General features: G+C 52.6%; 1 protein-coding gene across 3 annotated transcripts; it reads right to left on the bottom strand.

The window, feature by feature from the left end:
* On the bottom strand, positions 1 to 26,590 carry TRIB2 (tribbles pseudokinase 2). Of its 3 annotated transcripts, none has more exons than XM_086700053.1 (3): positions 26,532 to 26,590; positions 19,901 to 20,193; positions 1 to 2,543 (listed from the first exon to the last, which is right to left on the bottom strand). In XM_086700053.1, the coding sequence occupies exons 2-3, from the start codon at positions 20,053 to 20,055 to the stop codon at positions 2,075 to 2,077; spliced, it is 624 nt and encodes a 207-aa protein (XP_086556179.1). In that variant the 5' UTR covers positions 20,056 to 20,193; positions 26,532 to 26,590; the 3' UTR covers positions 1 to 2,074. The 3 variants fall into 3 exon arrangements, with proteins under 3 accessions (XP_086556179.1, XP_086556178.1, XP_086556180.1); XM_086700052.1 differs by lacking the exon at positions 26,532 to 26,590 and adding an exon at positions 24,930 to 26,525; XM_086700054.1 differs by lacking the exon at positions 26,532 to 26,590 and adding an exon at positions 20,761 to 20,841.
* Positions 26,591 to 27,338: the final 748 nt, after the last annotated feature.

Here is a 27,338-nt window from a genome sequence, read left to right as displayed (position 1 = left end):
TTAGTTAAATACGCACAATTTTATTGATTGAAGAGATTAGGACAAAAACATTAAACCAAATACAGGACAAAGCACCAGAGGCCATAGATTCCCAGCATGCATGCCACCAACCTTTCCTCCTACAGGGTACTTAAAAAATAGGGGACGGGGAAGAAAAACAGGTCCTTCTTGACACAGCACCATCTTCAGAATGTGAAAAACAAAAACAAAAACAAAAAAACAAAAAAAAAAAAAACAACCCAAACAAACAAAAACCTCTCTCCTTTGTTATCTTCCGTTATCAAAATAGAATCATGGCCGCCTTGTCTCCTGACTATGAACGGTTAAGCCGCCCTCCTGGGAACGTGAAGGCTGAGCCCCTGCTGAACAGGCATAAAGCATCCAAGGTCTGCACATACATGCTACATACTATAATGAAGCACAGATTCAAGTAACATTTACATACTAGAGTCCACGTGTTACCTACCCAAAAACATGACCATTTCACAAAAACGTATACAGGCGGTAAAATCCAAACAACTGAGGTACTGGAAACACAAATATTTATGCCAAAAGTGTTCTGTATCATACAGCAATAGAAAAGCCGTAATAAAAAACAGTTGCCACTCGAAATCAAACAAAGCTATCTAGAAAAGCCAAACAAAAGGTTATTTCAGGGACAGAGATACTCAAACGAGAAAAAATATATATATATATAAATGTTAACTACAGCATGTAACGTCATCCCAAGTCAACCCGTAATTGAAGTACTCGCTTAATACATCACAATGTGACATTTTCCTTAATAAATAGAAGAGTTCTTGAAAACACAAAGGTGCGTATTGGGACAGAGAGCTGTTTGTATTTATAACATCCTAGCTTTCAGCTGATGTTTCTTCCCGCTTGTCTCTACCGAGGGTTTCTGTCCAAACCAGAGGGCCTTCCGAGCCAAAAGGATCGTTCTTCCTAAAGGAAACAAAATAGCTGCCCTGGATTTCATCACGTGCGACAACCTGCTCTGCGTCACTGGTCATCCAATAAAACAGAGACAAGAGGTTTCGTTGAGACCAGAGTGTTGCGAAAAGCTTCGGCCTCTCAATATGCCCCTCCCGCTAACCTGGCCCCGGTGCCATCGTCCCAGCAGAGAGGACCATCTATAAGGCAGCCCTCCTTGTTCAAAGGAAAGAAATTCGGGAGTGGATTTCTCTTTTTTCCTTCCCTTCCCTTCCTTTCCTTTCTTTAAACTCTAATAGCGGTAATGCCTCTGGAAGTTTGACTTCTAATAGCTTCCTGCCACAAACCCGTGGACACAAAACAGAATCACTTTGTTAAAGGACAGACTTTTTTTTTTTTTCTTCCCCCTTCAGGGAGCAGAGCATCAACGTGTCATTTCCTGACCAGGATGGCAAATCGTTTATTTAGAAGAAATGAGTTGAAAAGAGCGATTAAGAGACACAAACTGGACTTTTATTTTCTTTTAGCTTTAGCACCCAGGTTTCACGTCAGTCTGTGTGCACCGAATTGTTTTTTAAATGAACCCCATTAATAATTATCAGGTAGGTGGCTGGCTTGTTTCAAAAAAAAGAAAAAACGAAAAAAGAAAGAAAGAAAGAAAGAAAGAAAGAAAGAAAGAAAGAAAGAAAGAAAGAAAAAGAAAGAAAGAATCCTTGGCCAATTGTACCTTCCCTGAATCGTGACAAGAAGTTAAAAGCTAACAGTGCGATGCCAAGATGTGTGGTTGAGGCAGAGAGTTTGGGCTCCGTCAGGATCTGCAACTATTTTGGAACAAATGAAAAGTGGGGTAGGCAGAAACAGCCCCGCTGGCAGGGGTGGGCTCCGGGGGCCGCGTCAGGGAAGCGGGAAGCGCCAGGGGCTCCCACCCCTCCGACCTGACCCCAGACTCCCACCCCACATCTCTCGCCCCCATGCTACATGTTCGGTCAGCTCCTTGAAGGTTCTCCTTCTCTGAACCGAGAAAACGTTGAGTGTCAGTGTCTGTCTTAACACCAAGCCAGGCGACGTGCGTGCCCCGGAAGGACTTTCCTCTGCCCTCTCTCGCTCCCGGTACCTGCTTAAGTCTCTGTGGGGCGTGAGCTCAGTTAAAGAAAGGGTCCAAGTTCTCTTCCATGTTGACATCCGGCACCAGCTGATCAGACGCCTCCTTAGCACCATATCCTGAATTCGAGACGCTAAAATCTGTAGAAAACCAAGGATGGTCCAGAATTTCCTGCGAGGTCAGCCGCTCTGAGGGCTCCCGCCGCAGGATGCTTCGGATGAGGCACTTGGCCTTGGGCGACAGAGTCTCTGGAATGTTGAACTGGCCCCGCCGGATCTTGCTGAAGAGGGAACTGGGCTCAATGTCATGGAAAGGGTACCGCCCCACCAACATGGTGTAGAGCATCACTCCCAGGCTCCACACGTCGGCTGCTTTGCCCGAGTAGCTGCCGCTGGTGTTCAAGATCTCTGGGCTTACGTAAGCCGGGCAGCCGTGCTTGTCTGACAGGGAGTCATCGTCCCCCCGCAGGATGTAGGCATCTTCCAGGCTTTCCAGCTTGACCCGGGTCCTGCAAGAGAGAGGAAAGCGTGAGCTCCTACGGGTGCTCTGATGCACACGAATCTCATCACTGTCAAATCACACAGCTCCTGCTTGAATGTTTCCAAAACCCTTCATTCATTCATTCATTCATTCAACCAGCCAAACATGACTTCTAGGTGCCTTCTAGGTGCCAGACACTGTTCCAGGGCAGGGGGCCCCAGGAGTGAACAAGAGTGACAGGGAATTTGCAAGAGCCCTAAGATCTACTGGGGGTGGGAGGGTCCCACACCTCCAGCAAGTAAACAGACTCTAAATGACTTGATTATCTCCCCATCTCAGTGATGAGGTAGTAAGAGATCCAGTGCTATTCTCAAAGACGCCCTTAGGTAGTGATGGGGAGTCACAGGATTTGAACTCAGATCCAGCCAACTGGGAAGCTCCCAGAAGCTCTGTCCACACGTTCCGGCAAGCTTCCGGCTGACGTGATAGAACACGGTATGGAAGGACCTTTTACTCAACGGTATCTTGGCTTTATTAACAGTCCTTTTGTTAGACATGGAAGATTTTATGATCCCATTTTACAGGTAAGAACATCCAGGCTCAGAGAGCTTGAGTAGGAATAATTTGTTCACTGCCCTTTAGCTGGGGAATAGAGAAGACCTGCCCCACACTTTGCTTCATCAACCTGTCCCTCCTTCCCCAATACCAAGCTGCCTCTCCAGGACACGAGCAGGGCTGGGGAATGTATTCGAGCAGGCATCCGTTACCAGCAGCTAAGCCCTCCCAGGGCTGACCTCCCCTTCCCAAGATTTGCTGTGGAAGTTGCCTCCCGTCCTGCCAATCACATTCCCAGGGGCTGGTCCCTGACTTACATAATACTAATGTGACCTGGTTGCCTGTATCTTCTACCTGTGACAACTCACGCACGATGCTGATTTCTCACGAGTGCAGGGGTATGTCTGTCGATCTGCCCTCGCCGTTTACATATTTATTTATTTATTGTTTATTTCTGAGAGAGAGACAGCACGAGTGGGGCAGGGACAGAGAGAGAGGGAGAAGGAGACACAGAATCGGAAGCAGGCTCCAAGCTCTGAGCTGTCAGCACAGAGCCCGATGTGGGGCTTGAACTCGTGAACCGCGAGATCATGACCTGAGCCAAAGTCGGTCTCTGTACCAGCTGAGCCGCACAGGTGCCCCTGCCCCTTGCCATTTAAGGACGAATGAGCTGGCTGACGGGTTCCGGGACCCTCCTGGATGCACTCCTGAACAGAGATGGAGAAAACCCACATTGAACCCAGAGCCCCCGGGGCCTAGCACCCGTCTCTGCACAGCAGGGCTTGACGTGACCACTAGGCATAAAATAAGGCTCAGTAAATACTTTTGGAAGTTAAATTCCTAAAAATAATACGTACTTGCGGTGAACAAAGCTGAGGACCGAGATGTGAAAGGACTTGTTCAAGGCTGACGGCTGCCCCCGACCCAGCACCATAAGCCCCTAAGACCGGCATCTCTCCTTGATTCAGGGGCCTTCCAAAAATTCCCGCTTCCCTGCCCTGCCGTTCCTTGAGTGGAAAGCTAGGTACCGCTACCTTCCAGAGCTTAGGATGGAAATCCTCCTCCTGTTCTCCCGTCCAGAACCCTCCACGGCTCAGGTCCAGGAGCTGTCAGACGGCAGACTCGGGCCCATTCCATCACACAGACGAATGCCTGCCACGAAGGTGACAAGGGACAGGGCGGAGGGGCCGGAGTGAGGGGGTAGGGCCTCACGGACAGTGCCTACGAGGTCCCGCGAGGTCGGTGTCATCGCAACAGCTGCCTCCTTCATCTCAGAAGTGCGCACCGGAGCACGCGCCCCGTCGTCCAGAGGCGCCACGGGGCTCAAATGGCCGGGGAGGAGGAAAAACCGCCACAGGGCTCTCCTCCCAGATCCGAGCTTGTGACTCGGGTCCATGAACTACTGATCCGCCTTCTCCCTTGGGCGACAGGGCTTACCCCTTCAGGGCGGTCACCAAGGTTACACAGGGAGCCACGGAAGCAAGGCGAGGTTCAGGGTCATCAAGTTAGCGCTCTATAAGCAAAACATGTGATGAAACCCTGGGTTGATTCTAAGATCTCATACTTGGATTACAGAAGTCTCAAAGACTAAGGAGTGACCGCATTCCCCTGCACTCATTTCTGTCCATGAGCCATAAATGGCCGTGTCACTGGTGAAGGGACCGGGCTGGGAGCCCAGGGCGGGGGGGCGGGGAAGACGGTGGGGGGGGGGCAGATTCCAGGCCACACTACATCTCTTACCTGTGGTGTGGCTCTGGGAAGTCAATCTCTTTTTTTTTTTTTATTTTTTTTTTTTTTAATGTTTATTTATTTCTGCGACAGAGAGAGACAGAGCATAAGTGGGGGAGGAGCAGAGAGAGGGAGACACAGAATCCAAAGCAGACTCCAGGCTCTGAGCTGTCAAGCACAGAGCCTGACGCGGGGCTCGAACTCACAAACTGTGAGATCATGACCTGAGCCGAAGTCGGACGCTCAACTGACTGAGCCACCCAGGCGCCCCTCTGTTTCTTTTAAATTTTTTTTTTTTTATGTTTATATTTGACAGAGAGAGAGAGACAGAGTGTGAGCAGGCAACGGGCAGACAGAGAGGGAGACACAGAATCGGAATCAGGCTCCAGGCTCCGAGCTGGCAGCACAGAGCCCGACGCGGGGCTCGAACTCACAGTGACATCAAGACCTGAGCCGAAGTCGGATGCCCAACCTACTGAGCCACTCAGGCGCCCCTCAATCTTTTTGTTTCTTAAACTTGAAAAGGGGTGCTGGACAAGGTAGTGTCCTTTTTAATTTTAATTTCTTTTTATTTATTTTTGAGAGACAGAGAGAGACAAAATGTGAGTGGGGGAGGGGCAGAGAGACAGGAAGACACAGAATCCGAAGCGGGCTCCAGGCTCCGAGCTGTCAGAACAGAGCCCGACACGGGGCTCGAACTCACGAACCATGACATCAAGACCTGAGCCAAAGTCGGACGCTTAACCGACTGAGCCACCTGGACGCCCCTAATTTTCTTATTATGGTACAGTATACATAAAATATATCATTTTAACCATTTTTCACTGGACAGCTCATCAGCATTGAGCGCATTCGCACATCCGTCTGGACCAGACAGCCTGAAAGTCTCTGCCCGTTTTAACATCCTGGGATTCGCATCTATAGCAACGCGCCCTCGTTCCTTGCTCGCCCATATTCCACTACAACTTGGAGCACACACGCTCTGTTCCTCTCCTCCCTCCTCAGTGAATGATCTCAAGACACAGGAAGGGCCTAGATGTGTTGATCTGGAATTGGGCTGCTGGAAAGCAAATCTCCTTCTTCCTGCTGCTCTTTCTAACCTAAGGCGGCAGGTGGGGCAGACCCACACCAGCCTCATGCGATGTTCCGGGATAGGAGTTGAGTCACGGAAACCCAGAGAGGGAGCCCAGGGAGGTTCCCTCAACAGCCTCCTTCGCCCGACCCTCACCAGCAGCAGCCCCGCCTGGCTCAGGAGCTGGCCAGACTCCTGGCCTCCAAGGTCACTGTCGTGACAGCAGAATGCCTACAGGAATAACTCGAGCTGCTGCGGCAACGGTAATTAGCTGTGCAGCAAGGGACGGTCCGGTGTCCAGTGGGTCTGGGGGACGTTCTCCCCAAGGCTGCGAGGTGAGCCCCAGGCCTCTTGACCCCCCGCCCCGTTCCAGCCTCTTCACGGTCCCTCAAACACACCGACCACCCGCCACAGTGCTCCTTGGGGTCTCTGTGCACGCCTTCCCCCAGCCCCTGCCCGGAATGTTCTCCTATCAGATCCAGGGGCGTCTCACTCCTGCTCACCTTCTTTCTTCTTTCAGGTCTCTGCTCAAAGGAGCTTCATTAAAGAGCCCCTGGCTGACCATCCTACATCCTGTAGCACCCGCCCGCAGGATTCGCAGGCCCCACAACGGCGCCGGGAATCGTCGTTCAGTCCTGCATTGGTTCCCGCGGTCCCTGCAAGGGCGATCACCTCGTTGCCCCCTCCAGGAGCTCGGGAGAAGGTGGCTGAGGTCGCTTTGTATGTGGAGAACATCGCCTCTCTTTATGGCTGTATCTCCTGCACCCAGACCGGGGCTTGCCACATAGCAGACCCTCTGAGAGTGAAAGGGACGGTCACACCACGTCAATCAGAGTGAAAGGGACAGTCACACCAGGAACCCCTCAGAGCTCCAGTGTGCTCACCTCTGAAGGAACAAGAGCCCTGCTCTGCCCGCCTGGCCGGGATTAAGAGGATGTCAGGTCGAGCATCCACGGGAACAGGCTTTGTAAATTCCAACACCTCAGTCCCTGGCGGGGTGAGTACAGGTACAGATGTGCCTTCAGACCCATGAACTGCTCCTGGCGGAGCCCTTGCAGGGGACAGACGTCACCACCTCAAGCTCCTTATGCTAAACCACATCTGCAGCCCTTTTCCAGACTTATCCCCTTCCAGGACGCAACCCTTGACGGCGACGGTCACCTTCCCCCTGTGACCCACCCGCTCCCCCAGGCAGCAGAGACCCTATTTCCACCCCGACGCCTCTTCTGGAACCCTTCGCCAGATCAGAGGAAAAAAGCCTTCACCCATGGCCAAGGGTTCAATCTTGTTGAGGAACCCACTCACCGGCACTCACCTCTCTCCCCCTCCATCTCCAGCACTTGGTGGCTGTGCAAATACCCAGTGAACCCGAGAGCGTAACAGAAAGGGCACCCACGTGCTGCTGATGTTCGTCTGACCCCCCCGCCGCCCCAGCTGACCCCCCCCCCACCGGCCACTTCCCCCGCCTCCCTTCAGAAGCCGGGCTTCGGATCCACCTGTCACGTTCGGCTCACTGTGCGATGTGCCAGAGTGTGCCCTTAAACACCCGCCAGGTATCTACATATACTTCCTCTTTAAAGTTTCTAACATCAGCTTCCAAGGCAGCAACTGTCATCCCTTTATGTGGATGCTGAGCCCAATGCTCAGAAGGGGTGAGCCAGCAAGGCCAGTGAGGCCATTTGGGGGCGGGGCGCTCACCTTTCCCCCGGCTCCAGGCAGCCAGCCCCCCCTGCCCTCGGCCTGCCCCACCCACCCGAGCACCCGGCCCAGGGAACAGCAGCCAGGGCGTCCCCGTCCACGAGACCCCCTCCCCGGGGCAGCACACACCCACCCAGGGCCAGGGGCACCGACATCCCAGGCAGGCGAGGCGAGAAGAGGAAGAGAAGCCTAGGAATAAAGATGGGGAGGAAGGGCAGGGTTCGCAAGCATTCTTCTGACCTTGTCTCCTTCTCGGGACACCCCGAACTTGTTTACATCACTCCTGGGTGAGAATCAAGGCAAGCAGTCTGGAGTGCGTCTTTTAAACCAGAACCTTCGGGGTGCACACGTCGGGACCCTGGGGCTGGGCTGTAGTCCCAGCGCCGGACCTGCCGCCCAACTGCAGGGACCCTCAGAAGGTCTCTGGGGCTTGGCTTCCCCCTCTGGGGAGCAGGGCTGCCCCTCTCTCTTCTTCAGAGCGTGGGGGGAGGGGTGCCTGGCAGAGCACCTGCACCTGGCCGCTAGGGACGATGCAAATGAACCCTCCATCAACTCTTGCTGTACCCTGATCATAAATTCCCAGGCAAAGGAATCGATTTCCAGAACAATCAACAAGGGCACGGTGGTCCTAGGAATTCAAATGTCCCACTAACGAATGGGCAGGGCATTTAAAGTAGGCACCGGGGTTAGGGACATGACGTGTGACAGCCATCTTCTCCGTTTTTATGGGGATTAAACGAAACAACGCAAGCACCTTCCGAAAAGCCGAGCACAGGAAATCTGCAAAGAAATGGTGGCAACTCTAACCCATCTTATTAGTAAGATAATAAGCCCCACCCCTTCTTCAACCCCAGAGCCTACGAGACAAGACAGAGGAACAAGCCTCAGGCAGATCCAAGTGGATGTGAATTCTCTGCCCGTGTTCCTTCCTGGGCCCTTTGCACTGGTTTCTCCCTTGGCCTGGAATGTTCTACCCCCAAATATGTGCCCTGCTCACTCTTCTCACTTCCTTAACTCCTAGGGAAATCAAAGTGGGCTACCGGGAGGCAGTGGGAATAGAATGGTACATGAAGAATAGAGGGAGGGAGGGTGGACAACTGCTGTGACCAAAAAAGCTACGAATGACAGTGGCGACCTCCAGGCAGCTTCTTGGAGGAAAGAGCCATTAGCCTGGGGCGGAATCCACTTGGCTAAGAATCTGGATCCCTGCATGCATTTTGCAACTCGTCCCTGGCACAGGCAGGAACCAGCCTGCTTTGCTTTAATTTCTGAATGGAAAAGGCTCGCGCTGGGGCAGCCTGTGCACTTGGCTACCGGCCTTGTGCCATCAGATCCCCAGTCAGGTGAGGAAGCCAGACCGGCAGGATACGGCTCTACTTCGGCCTCCAAGGAGCAGTGTCCCACCCACTCGAAGCCGAGGCCTGCATGGCTCCCCGTGGCCCCAGGCCCAAGACCAGTGTGACCACAGCCAGACCTTTCAGCCTCAGTTTCCCTTCTGTACAATGTAAACATACCTGCTTCAAAATTCTCAATCATAAATTGTCTTTAATCGAAACTACAGGAACTGCACTGTCTCCTCCGTGACAGCTTCATAATAACAATGACAATTATGGTGACAACAACAGCGACCGTGAATAAGACATCTACTAGGTGCTGGGAGTTTTTCAGTCCACATCTCTATTTCTCATAACAAAACTGAAAGGCAAGTATTATGATACACGCAAACCTCTTTAGAAATAAGGAAACTGAGGCACAGGGGATTAAATGTCCTAGCCCGCAGATGGAATAACGGAGGAAACAGAGTTCTGAGTCCACATCTGGAGGCTGTTCGTGCTGGTGCCCGCCCCAAAACACATCCTGTCACCAGCAACACAGATTTCCTGAGTGACAAAGACAGAAAACCTGTGAAAGGAAGGCCCCAGGTTTACTGAGCACTAGATCACAGACAAAAACCCACACTCACGTGACCTAACTGTGGAAGCTCACGAGGCAGAGAGAGGTGGCTGGACCCTCTCATTTCCCAGACGAAAACACTGAGACACAGAGAGCAGATGTGACTTGCCCAAGGCCACCTAGCAAGCGATGGCAGAGCTGGGACTCAAAACCAGGTTTTCAGCTTCCAAATCAGTGCTCTGTCCAAAAAAGTCAACAGTGGCCTGGCCAAGCAAATCATGCTTTGTCTTTAAACCTTTAAACACCACCTTGGGCTCCCGGCAGGAAGGGATCAGGATAGGGTGGGCCGGGGTGGGGCTGGGCTGGGAGTTCAGCCAGACCAAGTGGGCCTGGCTGGGACGGGAAGTCCGGTGTCCTGAGGTCAGTGGAATTCAGAGAAGTCACTGAAGGCCATTCCATGGCTGGGGGGGGGGGGGGGGGGGGGGTGGTGTCCAAGCAGGCGAAGGGTCAAGTGAGACAGGTCAACTGCGGCCAAGTCTGGCTTCACTCTGCCCAGTACTGAAAAGCTTCCCTTGGCTGCCAGCTGGCTTGTGCAAGCCAGGGTCCCACCAGGGGCTACCGTTGGGGGTGCCCAGCCACGGACTGTCCCACACCGTAGGCTGCCATCAAGCCGACGTGACAGCCACAGGCTGCTAAACTCTGCCAGATAAATCATCATTCGAGTTCTCTGCTTCCTGAGTGCGCAGATTTTCTCCAACAGTTACCCCTGAGAGCCACTGACGTACCGGATCCTGTAGATTCAGTGACCAGACCGACACCAAGTTCAGGCTGCTTCCAGATCAGCAAGAGGGCAGCAGGTAACCAACAGGGAGGCATGTTGGGTCCGGGTGAGGGAAGTCTACAGGGAGGGGCTGCTTGGTTCTCCCAGGTGGTATATCCTCTCACTACCTGACCACAGTCAGGGAGGTGGGGGGGGGGGGGTGGTTCCTGCACCCGTGTGATGCACCAGAAAAATCACAGCTTACCAAGATGAAGGAAATTGCTAGGGAACAGTACGGTCGTGATGAGAAGCCCGATCCGACTCAAGCACCCAGATGTTTCCACAGCACCGCTGGCCGGCCACAACAGAAAGGCCTGTGCTGTCTGCGTGCTGGTGCACGTCTGAGCCCTGACACACTATGACTGTAGGACATCGGGGAAGCCATCGCATCCCACCCCCGAGGCCGTCCCACTGCAGGAAGACACCATCCGAGGGCAGCCTGTGTCTCCACAGGAACAGACGGGGAACCCGGAGACAGGCAGCGCCACTCAGAGCTCCTCCTTAGTCCTCCGTTCAGGACTCCTGCTCCTCTGCAGGGAGACGCGATCCCAAAGGATCCCCTGATTCCGAGTCAATCGATCCAGCCTTTCAGAAAAGGCTCCGCAGGCAATCTCCTGCCAGGGCAGGACAGCACTGCTCCGAGGGGCCACCCAACCTGGATTCTCCCAGGGAGAGGGAGCCAGGCGCCCCTCAAGCTCCTGCTCCGGCCCTGCCACGTAGTCAGGCTGACTCAGGGTCCAGAACGTTCCTACCCAGGACGACTGGCAGGGCAGGAGCAGGGCTCAGGCCAGTCCCTCTGACCCCACCGACCCAGGGAGCACTGGAAGCTGCGGTCCAGCGCTGGGCCAGGCAGGGATTTCCACTTGGCAGAGTCCTAACCCGGGCCTCACCCAGAGGGCCCAGGCACATACTAGACCAATTCTGGGAACCAGAAAACCTGAGCCCTGCTCTGGGTCACACCGCCAACACGTTGTAGAACTTTGGAGAAGGACATTCCCTCCTCATTTCATTTGTAAAAATCCAAGGGTTGGGGTTAATTCTACCTCTTACCCACTCCTCCTTGATCCCACCGCTTGGGGCCTGGTTCAGCCTCAGTCAATACCCATCCCGGGTCCATTCTGCCCATACGCTTCCAGAATCACAACCTGACCCCACCCTGTCCTGTCTAGAAAAACCCCTCAGTAGCATTTCCTGGATTTCAGGTCAAGTTTAAGGACGAGGGCATGCACCCAGGCCCTAGACCTGTGCTTCCCTCTTTAGTCTTATCTCTGACCCCCATATAGCACCCTCCACCAGTACATCATCCCCCCCTGCACAGGCTCACTCGTGTCTCTTGGCCTTCCCAACACCCTCCCCTTCTCTCTACTTCACTCAGACTAACCCAAGAAGGAACCTATCTCCTCACTGACACGCTCATTCTCTACACCCTACTATACCGCCGGAACATTCTCTTCCCGCTCCCACAGAGCTCTCTCATGCCCACCCGCAACCTGTAACATGGTACGAAAAGTAACTATTACACTCTGTCTTCCGTCAGGCAACAACTCCCCTTAGCGATTCTTGTACCCCTAACACCTAGCGCTGTATGTGGTACAAAATAGATGCTTAACCAATATTTGCAAAGTAGCACGACTCCCACCTCTCAGATGCCCCCAGCTCCAACATGCTGTCTGGAGTTCAGAGTATCCGGGCATGATTCTGCTTAAGAACTGCACTCTCTACAGTCCCAGAAAATTTCAAATAGGCTGGACTCTATTTCATGCTTTAGAGAAACTCCCAAGAGTACTGGATAAAGGACATTTAAAATGTGTTTCCATCTACTGCCTCCTGCCATCAATATCTCTAGGGGATTTTTCTTATAATATTTATGCCTCCTGGGCGTAGGGGGCTATTCACATACCCACTTAGACAACTGTCAGACATTCACCAAGTATTTACAATGCCAGTCCTGGGCTAGATAGGGAAGACAGAAAGATAAACAGACCCCATTTCACAGTTCTGTACAGAAAACAAAACCACTCCATGAAACAGAACGGGACATCACAGGACTGTCCAGGGGGTTAATGAACTAGTGGCCCATGACTGCTCAGAGAAGGTCAAGCACTGAGCTTCACTTAGACTCCGGCCGGTCAGGCCCTGCTGGTGTTTACTTGTTGCCTATTTGCATGAGAAAATTCTTTCTGGGGATCAGACACAAGGGGCGGAATTTTAGCTGGTGTCCATTTCCAACAGCCAGTGTGGTCTTTCCAGAGCCTAAGCTCGGGAGTCCCGTATTCTGGGTATAAATCCCCAGGCCTGCCGCTGATTAGCTGTGGGACCCTGAGCCTCAGTTCCCTCATCCATAAAATGGGGATAATAGCACTACCTTACTGTTTTTTTTCTTTTTTTTTAATTTGAGAGACAGTGAGAGCCTGCGAGCTAGCAGGGGAGAGGGGCAGAGGGGGAGGAGGAGGAGGAGGAGGAGGAGGGAGAATCTCAAGCAGGCTCCGTGCTCAGTGCAGAGCCCAATGTGGGGTTCAATCCCATGACCCTGAAATCATGACCTGAGTCAAAATCAAGAGTCAGAGGCCCAACTGACTGAGCCACCCAGGCGCCCCTCCTCACTGGTTTTAAGCTGGTGAATATACATAGAGTAGTTAATTCGGATTAAATCAGTTCACTTAACTGCCCTTGTATTTAGAAGAGGGCCTGGCACATGGTGTATCTAGGTATTATTTCACTAAACTGTAAGTCCCACGAGGGAAAGCCTTCCGTCTCGTTTGCCACGGCAGTTTCCACAGCACCTAGAACAGTGCCTGGCCCGTGACAGGTTGCTGAGTAAACAGAGGGACCTCCGGGTGGTTGGGTGGTGAGGCCCAAAGCCAGCAGCTGATGACCAAGACCAGTCATGACCGCTATCCTCTTAAGGCTCTGCAGTGCGCCCGGCACCGTGCTGGGCACTGGAAGTTCACGATCTCCAACCCATGTCAGAGGAGGTAGGCCAAGGTCAAACAGCTCAGTGAGGCAGTAAAAACTCCTACGGCTGTGCCCTTGGCCTCACCTTCCCAGGGTCTCAGTCCAGCCCGTCAACTAACTGATTAAGCCCAAGCAGTAAGCAGCTCAGCCAGAAATCCTACTGAAGGATGCCGACTTTTAGCCCACTTCTAAGCGAGGAACCCTGAGGATGCTCTCCCCTCTCACTGTGATTAGAGAAGCTTTTCATAAACGCGACACCTGACCACAGACACTGACCGCACTGTCTCAAATGTCTTTCTGCACAAATCATTAAATCCAAATGGCAACAATGGGTTAATTTCTCATTTGAGGCGGAAGGCTGAAAGGAGCTTTCTTTGCAAAGATGTCTCCGTGGGAGACTGATAAGACGGAGCCTTTCAGGGGCTCCCAATCTGGGGAATGATCTAGAGGTCAACGATCTGTACTCACCCCCATTTCTCTCTTCTCTCATTCCGTCATGAGAATCCAATCTGAGACGCACGCGCTCAATAAAGGAGATCTTCGTTCACGCAGTGCCCACCGTGTTCCGGCAGCAGGGAAACCGAGGCAGCCTCAGTCCCCAAGAAGCTCCCAGCCCAGGAAGAGACAGGGACGGTCTAGGGATGCACGTGTACAATGTGAGCGGAGGGGAGACTGCAGGGGTGCTGTGGTGGGGAGGGGATCGCTTACCCATCCAGGGAGAAGTGGGGGAGTGAGCCTTCCCCAAGGGTTGGCATGCCTGAAGTACATAAGAGTGGTCCACATAAATAAGTGAATTCCAGGAGCTCTGTCTCCTGGGAAGCAAAAAGGTAAGATATTTTCCTGAAATACGGTGAACTTGCCACTTAATGTAAATCGCTACTAACGAAAGAAAGCAGGACAGATCTCTATACTTTGCTAGATACTGAAAGAGAGAGAGACTGGCAGGTCAGGGCAACACAAGGCCTGGGCCCCACAGGACACATGGGTAGGGTGCCCGGGTAGATGGTTACACGAGGGCCCCTAGGGCTGCTGTGGGGTTTCTAAAAAGGGTCCGGCCTCCCTCCCGCAGAAGCAGGCACTGATTAGCTTCCACGAAGCAGAGGAAATCAAACCTGTGACGTCAAGAGATAAAAATCTTCTAACCAAAGAAGAAACATGTACAGAGGCATGTTTCTCCATTCACATGGGGTATTTCTGTGCGGTGAAATGTCAACACTGAACTGCGACCGGGGGAGCAGGGCGCTGGGGGAGGGGGGTGGCAAGGAGCCTTGTCCCAAGGGAGAAGAGAAATCAAGCTGGCCAAAGCAGGCACCACGGTGGGAGCCCCAGGCTGCAGCAGCTTAAAGGGCTCCCCACATCTGAGTCAGCGAGCTGGCCCTGTGTCACCCAGTGTCATCCTGTCACTAAGTGCACAGGATGTGAGGACGGCAGGAGCTACTGCTTGCTGATGGCTGATCAGGTTCCAAGCACCGGGTTCACCCGCATTAATTCATTTAATTTCACAAAGAAAGTCTCCTTGTTACTTCCACTCTGCAGATGAGGCAATCTGGACAGAAGAGCTTATGTAACTTCTCAAGATTAAGTTCAGTAAGGAGGGCAGGAGCAGGGCCTAGAATCCAGTGCCTCGGCTTCCCCGTGGGAGTAAGGGGCCTTCTCCCAGCCTGAGGCCTTCCCCTGGAGGCTCAAATTCAAACACGAGGCCTCCCAGAACGGGCTGCCCGGGCAGAGCGGCACGGTCACTGCCCTCTATCTAATTCAGGGCTCCCACCCACAGGGGGCCCCTCTGACCCCATCAGCCCATCTCCGATTTTACTGCCGAAACTGTGGATGCAAAGGGTGTGTCCAGAGTGAGCCCAATCAGGGTAAGGGTTTAACTTCCTCAAAACAAAAACAAAACTGCAGGTCTGTCCTGCAGAAACGTCCCAGGGACGGAGGAGACAGCAGCAAAAGGCTGGGAACACAGGGGCCGCGTGGGGCCGAGGGAGCACATGCGCCTCGAACGCTCCTTCCCCTGCGGACATCTCATCTACCTCCTGGCCTTGCTGAGCCATCCACCCCGCCCTTTGCGCTTTTGCCCTGCTGGTCACCGGTCCCACCCCCTCCCCGCAACACTGATGCAATGCCTGTCATTAACCGAGAGGGCAATGTGGCTTAAATCTGAACCCTTAGACCCTCAAGGGTTCACTCCTTGTGAAATGGCGGCCCAAGGGGCGGAGCCCATTCTCGATGCACTTCCGGCGCCTTGGGAACGGCTCTTCCATAGTGGCACCATGTTATCCATGACTTTAGGAGCTGCTGGCCATCGCGAGCCCCTGCCCCACCCTGTGCGCCTCTGGATCACGACACTCAGCTCTCACAACCACCAACAGGGATGCAGACCTTACTTCTGTTCTGAGGAATCCGCAGCTCAGAAGCATTAAAGGACTCCTCCCAGACCGGGTAGCTAATGACAGGTAGAGACAATCTGCATCTAGAACCCAAACCAAAATAAAACAGAAGCCAAAGAATCTGAGGTGCTGCGGCTTCAACACCGCGAGACAAGGCACACTGCCATCAGGCCCTAACAGAACATGGGGTGGCATCTTCAGAGCTGTTTCTGGGAACCTGGACTGATGGCCCTCACAGAGCCACCAAGAATATTCTCACGGGTTGGTCATGGATTCAGTTACAGTCCAGGATCGGAAATTCATGCATAGGAAGTCAGCTCACAGGCCGGTCTCCTTGGGAACCCGGGGGGGGGGGGGGGGGGCGAGGGCTTTCACCTTCAACCCCTTGCAAGAGAATCAACCAGTAAGAAGCACATCCTTGAGAGATCAAAGGCCATGCGCAAAGGAGGGGTCTGGTGATGGGAAGCTTAGTAACACAGGACTTCCAAAAGCCTCCTCTGTGTTTTTCCCCCATAGGACCAATGCATAAAGGGTCCGAACACAGACACAGACTCCATCGTTCAACGTTTCAAAGGCCTTTCCAATTCAACCCATTGTTTTCTTACAGGTGCCATGATGTCAGGAGAGGCAGAGGCTCTAGTGCTATCGAAATACCTATTGAGGAGGTCCTGCTGATTAGCATGGATGGCGAGAGCTGCCAGCAGCAAGGTCCCAGTGAGGTCCCAGACCGCTGCCCCCCTCAAAACACGGGCGGGCTGCTCCATGCGGGCCACTGTGCAGACCAACAAAGAGAAACTTTGCTGCGAAACCCAATGGCTGTTGGACACATGGAGGGAGAAACACGTTGAGTGACAAAACCAGAGACTCACACTCTGAGAACGAGACGTTAAAAACCAAAACAACAGGGAGAAAGGCTACAAGGCATTATTCCTCTTTCACAAGAAGTTTGACAGCTGGCTGGAAACAAAGTTCCTATCGGCTACCAATGAGAACATTTAGAGTGTCCTTGAGAATGAGAGCGACCTTCTCAGAGCTGCCCAGACAGAGACACCGGTCATGCTAAGAAGGACAAGTCCACCGAGACTTCAGCAAGGTGAGGGATAGGGAAAGAGCTCTGGAGTCAAATGGTGGGATTTCCAGGCCAGCTCCATGGGCATGCCGGCAGTGACCTTGAGAAAGGTCACTTAGCTCCTGTGCAACCCAGTCACCTCGCCAATCAGATGAGGAGTCATCCTCCCCCCTGACAGTCCCGCAGGGATGCGAGGCTGCACGGGGCTCAGGTGCTCTCAGACACGCCAGGGACAGATGATGACCAGCTTCCTCCCTGTCACTTACGTTTCCTTTCTCAGAAGGAAATTGCTCTCTAAAGTTAAAAAGGATTTAGCTTTGCCACGCGTGCTCCGGTGAAGTATTCTGGTTTCACATTCACATGGGATACTTCTTTCTAGTTCTTTCTAGAAAGGGTCATGCTCTTTTGCAAATGTCCAACACAAACTCCAAAATCAACACCAGAAATGCACAGTCCTTGTGTCAGAAGCTTCTGACCTCTTGGCATTTCTATTTTTTTTTAAGTTTGTTTATTTATTTTGAGAGAGAGGGTGTGTGCATGAGGGGAAGTGAGGGAGACAGAGAATCCCAAGCAGGCTCCACACTGTCAGCATGGAGGCCGATATGGGGCTCCAACTCAGGAACCATAAGCTCATGACCTGAGCCAAAAATCAAGAGTTGGATGTTAAACCAACTGAGCCACCCAGGCACCCCGACATCTTGGTATTTCTTCTCTAGGCACTGGGACATCAAGGATTTTCGCTTTGCCACCATAAAGGAAAGACAGGTCTGACTCAGCCCCTTATTTGCTTCCAGCGAGCTGTGGGCACTGGGGCCAGCACCCTCACCCCTGGGGCTCTGATTCCAGGCAGCAACAAACATGACAGGACTGAAGGATGGCCCCCTGGAGGCCCCAGAGTTTACACGTGCCCCCTTGTTCTGACCTGGGGGTGTCCACCCTACTGTGACCTACTTCCTAAGTATGTATTTACCATAGTGCTATCGCTGGACGCACCATCCCCTACACTCGCTGCTGTGTGAAATTCCTCTCTAAAGAGACACGATCAAAGGTGATGCTTAAAAACCTGGATCCCCGTGCAAGAGGGCATCGTTGCCCTTACTGCCCAGGGCAGGCAGATGAATTTCTTGAGAGCTGATTTAACAGAGCACATGTCCTTACTTCTACTCTTTCCTGTCTGTCACGGAGAGATTGCCCACATTCTGAGTCTTCCTCTGTGAAATGAACACAAGGATACCCACCCCCAACCTGCAGAGAGAATTAAGCTCAACAGTAACCTGTTAACCTCTCATTTTAGAAGTTAGAGTTACTCCGTGTCCACGAAAGGTGGCACACAGAAGGATACAGTATCTCTGTCGGGATTCTGCTGGGAGTCACAGCCGAACTTACTTCCCAATGAGAATATTCAAAGAAGCACACACATCTATTGTAACGCAGAAAAACCTCAGAACCAATAAAACAGAGCCAGGACAATAAAAGGATGAGAAACTTGAGCCCAGAAGGCGGGGACCAATCTAAATGGTCAGAGAGTATTAAAGATGAAACTAGGGTACAAACCCGAGTCTCCAGGCTCCGAGGGCAGACACATCTGAGCTGAAGACGAGAAATGGTGAAGGGTGGCCCCAGATTCTAGATCTCTGAATGGCTCCCTCTTCTTCAGTTTATTAATAAGGGTCAAATCCGTGCACTATAAAAGACCAGGATATTGGCTGCCGCAAATGCCTAAGATATCTGTTTATGGGTGAAAATGTGGAACAATAACCAATCTCTGTGGCCACGGGCCCTCTGAACCTTGAATACTCAGCTGGATTGCAAATGCTCATGAAATTATCCCATTTGGGTTAAGTAACCACAGGCCCTTTACCTTTGCTAATCCCACAATGCTTCCCAGACATTTCCCAATTAGCTCAACCCATAAAGATGAAAAAAACAAAACAAAACAAAACAAAAAACGAAGTGCACACCACCCGACGTCGAGAAGCAGTAGCCTACAATATCACAGGCCAAACTGACTGGAAGGTAGGAAGGTTTGACAGGAAGATCTGCACCAGACGCACAGATCTGCCCAGTGAGTGAATGAATGGCACGTATTGGCTTTGCACTCAGATGGCTCTTAACAGCTCTGTGACAACGGACTTTCACGTCACCAACCACTTTCCTAGTAGGAGGTGAGGATGCCCAAGGCAGTCGTGGTAACTCCACGACCCACGTGTGTAGAAACTCTAGAACAATTTTTGGAAGAGTCGGCAACGAATATGAATCCGTGGCCTCCACCCCTCTGAGAACGCACATTCTTCAAAAGAGAAAAATAAGTGGCTTGGAAGAGTTTTAACATGGAAGTCAGCTGGAAGACAAAGCAGGCCCCAGTGGGTTTGCTAAACAGAACGCAACGAGTTAATGGAAGAAGCATGAATGGAACCCAGATGCCCAGCAGCCTGTCCAGCTGTCGCCTCCAATAACTCAGACCTTCACCCGGCTGTGCATCTGCACTGGAAGGTTCCTCACCGGCAACACGGGTCCTGCCCACATTGGCCGTAACATGTTCATCATCTTTCAAGCCTGGTCCGACATCACATCTCCTATAAAATATCTTTCTTGCCTTCCAAGTCCTAGTTAAAACTCACATCCCAGCCCCCAGTTCCCATCCGACCCGGGAGATCATCTTCTTTTAGGGCTTGGAACATTCCTTTATAGGTGAGTCAACTAGCTCATGCACACGGATCTTCAGAGTACTGAGAATTGTGATTTATACACGCACACTTTACTGATACCCACATGCACCCTGAGGTATTCCTGAATGAGGGAACGGACGAATGGGCTCTAAATGACTGATGCCAGGCCCCGAGCGTTTTGAAGGCACGATTGTCGCCATCGTGCCTCATGCACCTTGAAAACGCCACACAGGCTTGCAGCCACCCTTCAGAGCTGACGACACCACAACAAAAATAACGACCGGGTCACAGAGTGTCCTGGCACCTGCCCTCTGAGCATCCTGTAACGCCTTTAGAGGAGCAGCAACTTGTTTTCCAAGGGCGCTTAGAACGCTGCAATATTCATTCACTCCCCACCCCCCACCCCTGTCCTCCCACCCTCTCTTCTCACCTGGACAGCAGGCAGCAAAAAAAAAAAAAATAGTCCATTCCAACCTCTCACGCAAGCCACTCCTGGACGGCCTGTTAGAGTGTCAGGTCTGGACAGGAAGGGTACTCACCTCTCTTCGTCCTTAAAGATGAATTTCCGCAGCTTTAGGTCCCGCAGCACCAGCCCCCCGTCGTGGCAGTGGGCCACGGCCGAGGCGATTTGGTAGAAAAGTCTGGCCGCCTCCTCCTCCCTCAGCTTCTTGCAGGTGCGGACAAAGGAATGCATGTCCCCATAGCTTCGCTCAAAGAACACATAGGCTTTGGTCTCCCCCAGGAGAATTTCGGTGATTTGGTTGATGTTGCTGTGGGCAGTCAGGCAAAAGCACGGGGCCAAGGATTCCTGGTAGCAGCTGATATCAAACACCTAGAGCAGGGGTCACAACAAGACGGGGAGTCAGCGATCCCTCTTGTACGACCAAGAAAATCACAGGGTGCGGACACCTCCCACCGTACAGGCTTCTGAGGGGACGAGAAAGCACACCGAACGCGGACCCAGACCACACCGGCCCTGCCGGCCGCTCCCAAAGCTGGGTCGCCTTGAATAAGCTGCTGGATCTCTCTGGGCTTCCGAATGGTCACGTGCAAAATGGGCAAATGGCGCTTGACCCACAGCGTGGGGAGGATTACAGGAGAAAATAAAGGTCAAAGCGGTTTGCGCCAGGTCATACAGCACACAAACGGGAAGTCCCGATCATCTCCGCTGAGACAGGAACAAAAGCAAAATCGGAACGTGGCCCACCCCGAGCTGCACAGACGACACCTTGTTCGCCTTCCAAATGCAAAACGGAGCAGAAATGGACATCTCTGTACCACTACAGCGATTGTGGACAACATATTTTATGCTCTGCGACTGCGTTGCACAGCACTGTAAGACAGGAGCAATTAACAGTGAAAAACGTAGACTCTGCCTTAGGGTTATCTAATTCAGTACCTTCGTTTTACGGATGTGCAAATCGAGGCTCAGGGAGCAAGTCAAATCAAGCCCCAGCGGCAGAATTAGGAATAGGACACAGGCTGTAATAGGAAAGCAGACACGCTTCTCTATTTCCTGCACGGCTATCTAGCTCAATGAATCAGTTATGCAATGATTTTCTGTGAATCAAAATTAGCCTGTGAAATGCCACCTCATTGTGGGGTTGTTTAAAAAGAAAATCCATCTCCGATACCTTTCTGAAAGCAACCTAAGAGGAATTAACACTACCGAGAATTTTTGAGGTCATAAGAAAAAGCTTTCATTCATTTTAAGACCTCCACTAAATCAGGACTACAAATCCCTGGGTTTGGAATGTGGTTTTCCTATCTGCCTGGGAATGTGGGCACATGACTCTGTTCTGTGCCTGCAGGAGTGAGGGGCAGGCATGAGGGGCTTTGCTGGAAAGCACTGGAGGCCAGGAATGCTCCAACAACACTCAGTGCTACGGGCATACCACCATTTAGCTTCTTAAATCTTTTTCATTAGTTAGAACATCCTCTCCTTGATCCCCATTTTGCAGCGTGGCCTAGAAATCACCACACCGAGGCTCTAATCCTGGCTTGGCCCCCAATAATCTGGATAAGATGGCTAAAGCACTCAGGGTCACTGGGCCTCCCTCCCCTTCAGAGACGGAAGATGTTGACTTAGAACACCGTTGACCTTTTTTGGGTCCCACAGGAGAAGCTGGTAAGAGCTCTGTCCCCTCTTCGCTGACAATGCCCAGTCTCCGATGCACGCACAATAGGAGATTCATTTTAAGGGGACTCACAGACCTTCCCAAACCCATCCAGGCACACAGGCTCTTAGGATCAAAAACCGAAAGAAATCGGTGAGTCCAACAAGGACAGCGAGAACCTCAGAGGGCTGGTGCTAACCCGGGGCGAGGAAGCAAAGTAACAGTAACGTTGTGAATGAACCATAATGAGGCATCTCAGGAAGACGGCACGGCTGCTACCACTATAACCTAAAATTTAAGAATGAATACTTCATTATCTCCAGAGACCACAAATCACACCCTGATATGGTCAAATGATGACCTACGAGCAGTGACCTCAGAGGTCCATTCAATTAGGAATCCGAAATGCCCTGAGTCAACTTTAACACCCAGGCTGTGGGCAGCAGAAACCAAGTAAAGCCTCAAAAATTTCACAGAGAGTAATAGACATGTTGCAGTGGCTAACATAAACACTCTGTGTTATGTAACGGGCAGGCTGTGTTCTGAAGCATCAGGCTGCGGGCTCCGGTCACCAGTGCTCATGAGTTAAGATTATTTACAATCTCCTTCTTCCTTCAAGTTGCATTTTTTGAAAAATAAAAGGGGATTTTTTTGCTCAACACCCTCAATCTGTTATCCTGCTCCACTGATGAGAAACTGAATGGACACAGAAATTTCTTTAAAAAAAAAAAAAGAAAGAAACATTCACGGCAGCTTCAAGAAATAGCCAGTACCCTTTGTAGAAGAGATCAAATTCCAAGATGGTGGACAGAGCATGAAAAACAAAACAAATACTTAGGTTCTCCCAAATGGGTAGGAACCAAACTTTTATTAGCAGCTATAACAGGCCTTTATGGGGTTGGACTGGTATTTAAACCATAACCTTCAAATGCAAAATCAAGCCATAAGCCTGGTTGCCGGCTTCTTTTAAATGTTTAATTTGGAACCTTAGTTACATAATGTGACAGCTGAGATAAGGCAGTAAGATTAGGCCATCATTAATAGCATTTACCAAAAAAAAAAAAAAAAAGTGCCCATTATGCCAAGGCACTAATTATGTCAATCTGCACTGTACTACCATCATTTCCATGAAAATGATAAGGTAAAGACCCCCTGAAGCTCCCTTCTTCCATTTGCCTAGTTTAAAGTAGGTTCCTGGAGACAATAAACAGGCTTGCTTATGTTGGTTAAATGACCCCAAATAGCATCCTGTAGAATTCTCTCAAGAGTCCTCTATAGTAATGGCATCTTTACATTTGATCAGTTTTTGCAAAGACATTTTTCCTTGGGTCAACATAGAGCTAGGAGACATGAACTCTATATTCTGAGACATCAAAAGGAACTTGATGCACTGTGTAGATTTCACAGTGCCCCACAGTAAGCTGAGTTCACACCGTATTTCTGAGGGTGGCTCATGGAAGCAGCCTTATAAAAACCACTTGGAGCTTCCTAGGATATGGACAAGGATGGCTGCATAAAAAGTCGTCACCCATGTCACCTCTGGTAGAAAGGCAGGAAAACGGAGGCTGCCGTGTCTTAAAGGGATGACCTCTGTCCAGCGGAACAATGATACTGCACTTAAATACGCTCACAGCCACACAGTAATTGGTGAGGGGCTGATTCAATCTTTGCAATAACTAAACCAGCAGATTAAGTACAGTTTCAGGCCAAAGAGCAAGTCCACGAATGACACTGTAAGGTCAGCCCCAAGTGAAATATGCCTTGAAGAATCTGGAGGGAGAAAGAAACAGCAGGGGCGAATCACCTCTGCCTTTAAACAAAGAAATAACAGCAAGATGCTCCTGCAGAATTTGGAGGCAGAATGCCTTTCCGTGCAAGCGTCTCCAGCCTTTGAAAAATATTGAAATGTTGTACTCAAGTTGAGCAAAAGGAGTGAACACACTCACTGCGGGGCGATTGTGCATATTTCATAGGACAGTGGCAGCTCGGTGGAATTCATTCATTTCAAAGGATGACGCCCCTATTGTGCAACGTTGTAGGTCTTCTGAGAATTCAATCCAGCTCTGAATAGCCTACTGAATTTTGGTTAACCGGGCACAGTTGCTCTGAGTCTCAATAACTTGGGAGAAGATGCAAAATACCAGATGCTCAGTACAAGGAGAGAGCTATATTTAAAGAGTCCCTGACTTTCCCGAGATCTGAACTGAGCAATTGCAAAACTGAAGCCCCCCACAAAACCCTCATTTACACTGCAAGAGTCCAGTCCCCTATGAAATAAAGCAGTCTGTGGTTGATGGTAAAAGTGTGATGCATTTTTTTGTAGCACAGCTGTGCAGAGTGCCCATTTCAAAGACAGCAAAGGTCCTCATTGCTCACCACCCCCCTAGCCTCCCCCCCCCAGACCCCCAGGAAAACCAAGAGTGAGCAAATGTAAAATTAAGTGACAATGAATTCTTGATCTATGTCCAATGCCTGGGTAGCGGTAGGCTCTACTCTATTCTCTCTCTCTCCCAATCTCTCTCTCTCTCTCTCTCTTTTTTTGCAACTATCCCCCCTCTCATCCCCCCTCCTCTGGAGTGCACACACACAAAGACACACACACCAGTCACTGTTGGGGGTCAGAGACAAAAAGGGAACTGAAGTGCCCGGCTCTGAATTAGCACTACGAATGTCTGGGGCTCCAAACGCCAGCCTGTAAACCATACAGGCAGAGGTGTGGGCTGGGGGTGGGGGGAGCGAGGGGGGGGTGTTCAGGCACGGAAGTCCGGAGATGAGAAAAAAGGAGAGGAGAGAAGGACCCAAAGGGCTCACTATTTCCTACACCCTAAGGTGCGCTGGCGGCTTTGATTTCCACCCCCAACCCTCCTTTCAAGGCTGCAGGCAGTAGAGAGCTCTTTGTAAACTCCTTCCCCGCGCTGGGCCCCTGGCTCCGCCAGAGGGGACACCTTTGTGTGTGTCTTTTAAAGGGCACCTTCCGAACAAAGGTTCAACACCTGCACGCTTCTAAGAACAATGGCTGCGAAGGGAACCCAGTCATCAGTGCCTTAAAATTAGCGGGGGATTCCCTACTCCACGGTGGAAGGGGAGGGGGCTAGACACAGGGAGAAATCCCTTGGGCGGCGGGACCCGGCCTTGAGCCCAGGCGCTCCACGAGCCTTCGGGAGCACGCGTGTCCGCCGTGGCCCCCGCGCCGTCCCCGCCGCCCTCCCCGCCCCAGGCTCTCCCCAAAACGCCCCCGCCGCAGCCCGCCCCATTGTCTGCAACGCTCTAAAAACTTCGCAACTAGCCGAACGTGAACAAATAAATAAACCCATTTCACGAGGCCACGGGTAATTATCCCGCGAGTCTCCCTCCCCCAAGGCTCCGGGGCTCGGCGACCTCCCGCCCCCTCCAAACAGCCGGGGAATCTTTTTAAAAGACAAAAAGCAAAAACAAACCCCGGGCTCTTTACCTTGCACACCAGCTCCTCCCCGCTGTGCAGATGCACGGCACGAAAAACGTGGTCTCCCTCCAGAGGTTCCAACAATAAGTATTTCCCGATGCAAGAAACGCAATGCGACAAGTTCGGAGTCTCGGGCGGGCTCGGGGAGCCGAGGTTCGGGCTGAAACTCTGGCTGGGCTCGGCGGACCTTATAGACGACAACTCTTCGAAATCCTGGGTTTTGTTCCGCGATCTCCCATATCTTGCTATTGTGATGGGGGTAGACCTGTGTATGTTCATGAGTGTGGGGATCGCACTCGGCAAACAAAAAACCCGCTGGAGAGATGAGTCGCTGGCGAGTGCGGCTGCAGGCGCCTCGGTGCCACGGATTTTAAAAGGGAACGAGAGGGGAGGGGACGGGAGAGGGGCGACGTGGAGAAAGAGTTAGAAGCCCCCAAATGGGCGCCGCCGGGCACCTTGTCTGCTCCGAGCCCGGCTCCCGGGGGTGCTCAGTCGGCAGCAACTCGGGTCCCTTTGTTACCCCAAAGCAGCCAGCGATCTGCAGAATCCCCGCACTTTTAGTTTCTCTCTCTCTCCCGCTCGCTTTCCAACGCGGATCTAGCTAGGCGAGTAACCGGATTGCTAAGGTGGGGAGCTGCAGCGCCCGGTCTCCCGAAGCGATCCCCACGCAGGCTTCCGAAACGCAGACGGGGCGGAGGAGCCCGGCCGTAGTTCGTGCAATCTTCCAGGGGCGCACGGCGGCGGCTCAGTCTCAACGCGTTAGAAAACCAAACAAAAAGAAAAAGGAAATAAGCACGGGTCTACCGGCTCGCGCCGCACGGCAGACAGAATCCGCGCTGCACCCCCTTTTTTGGTGGAAAGGGTGGGGGGCGTGGAAGAGGGGGCGCCGGAGAGGGTAGTTACCTACGTTTTAACTGTAGATGGCGTCTGAGGCTTTTCCAAGATCGCAAGAGCTCTCCAAAATTTAAACAAACAGACAAAAAAAGAACAGAAAAAAAAGAATAGCGAGGGAGCATTTAACTTGGAGCGGTCAGCGCTACCAACAAAAGATTACAAAAGCCGGGCACGGAGTTGCGGCGCGGGCCGGGCGCAGGTACCGCGACAAAGCCCGGGTTGGCCCGCCGGGCGGAGGTCAGCACAGGCTCATGCTGTCGCTGCTCGCTCGTGCTCCAGATCGTCCTCCGAAAAAAGAAAAAAAAAAAAAAAAGGGAGAAGTGCGGGCAGGGACGCGGGTGGCTCGGCGGTCTCCGATTCCCCCGGCACGAGCTTCCGGGGGATCCTCCGGGCGCTGGAAGGGGATGCGCCCCCAGCCCAGCCAACCTGCGGCGTTCCTTTCCCGCTGGATACCTGGATCTTGCCTTGGAATAATTTACGACAACTCCGTCTCCCCCTACCCGAAAAGCCCAAATTGCCCGGTGGGGTCTGTTTTGGAGAAAATTGATGGCTTTTCTTCTTCGTCTTTTATTATTATTTTTTCTTTCTTTCTTTCTCCCCCCGAGGTAAGCGGAATGTGTATTTAAAATTGAAGGGGATGGCCGATCGTGCCCGAGGCCAATCCCCGAGCTCAGCACGCCCGCAACTCCCGGCGAGGCGGTATTAATAGTTACTTACGTGGCCGGGGATCTCGGAGCGAGCGGGGCCCTGTGTGCGCGGGTGTGCGCGCGCGCGCCTCGCTCGCGCTCCGTCTCCCCATTCAATGTCACCGACACATTTCCACGGAGCCTCCGCCCCCCCCGCCCCTCCCCGCGGCTCCCGCGACTGGCTCAGCCCAGGGCCGGCCCCGCCCCGCCCCCGCCCGGGCCCCCCTCATTGAGCCGGGCGCCCATCAATCAGCGGGCGGCTCCCCGCGCCCGCCAGCCGCTGCCACTGCCATTGCAGCTCCCGGCCCGGGCGCGGGCGCCGGCCTCGCGGCTCTCCGGCTCGGCCCGGGAGAGGTGGCAGCGCGATATCCTTCCGCGGCCCCGGGCTCGGGAGAGAGTGCACCCGCCGCGGCGGGGGGGGGGGGGGGGGGGGGTGTCGCGGCGCCACGGCGGGCGGCGGTGCTGGAGTCCCCCGGCCGCAGCTACCCACGCGTCTCCCCCACGCAGCGCCGTCAGTGCTCAGCGTACTTGTGCTCGCCTAGTTCATCTTCCAGGCGCTTCCCCCCCCCCCCCCCCCCCCCCCGGGAAGCCAGGCACCCTGTGAGCCTCAGGCCACCGCGGCTCACACGCCGCTCGGAGCCAGGAGCTCTTTCCCGTTGGCGATCCCTTGAACCAGCGGTGCCGCGCGGGGTTTCAAAAATCGGTTTCATTATCTTTCCCCAACACCTTACTCCGCATCTAAAAACAGTCACCCTTTGGGTTGGTGTCGCCCTCCTCCCTACCCCTCCACCCACTCCGCACTCCCGGCGCTTTGAGCCTTTTCAGCTGAAGACACCTT

This window comes from Puma concolor, chromosome A3, assembly GCF_028749965.1.
Source record: "Puma concolor isolate L17-30 chromosome A3, mPumCon1.1.hap2, whole genome shotgun sequence".
NCBI classification, from domain to species: Eukaryota; Metazoa; Chordata; class Mammalia; order Carnivora; family Felidae; genus Puma; species Puma concolor.
The sequence above is the reverse complement of the archived record's forward strand: the minus strand, read 5'-3'. Positions and strand labels throughout refer to the sequence as shown.

Coding starts and splice junctions, on each gene's coding strand:
- TRIB2 (XM_086700052.1), bottom strand. CDS start 25,199: ATGAACATACACAGGTCTACCCCCATCACAATAGCAAGATATGGGAGA. Junction 20,194..24,929: donor GGGAGGAGCTGGTGTGCAAG/GTAAAGAGCCCG, acceptor CCCCTGCTCTAG/GTGTTTGATATCAGCTGCTA. Junction 2,544..19,900: donor ATCTTTAAGGACGAAGAGAG/GTGAGTACCCTT, acceptor TCTCTCTTGCAG/GACCCGGGTCAAGCTGGAAA.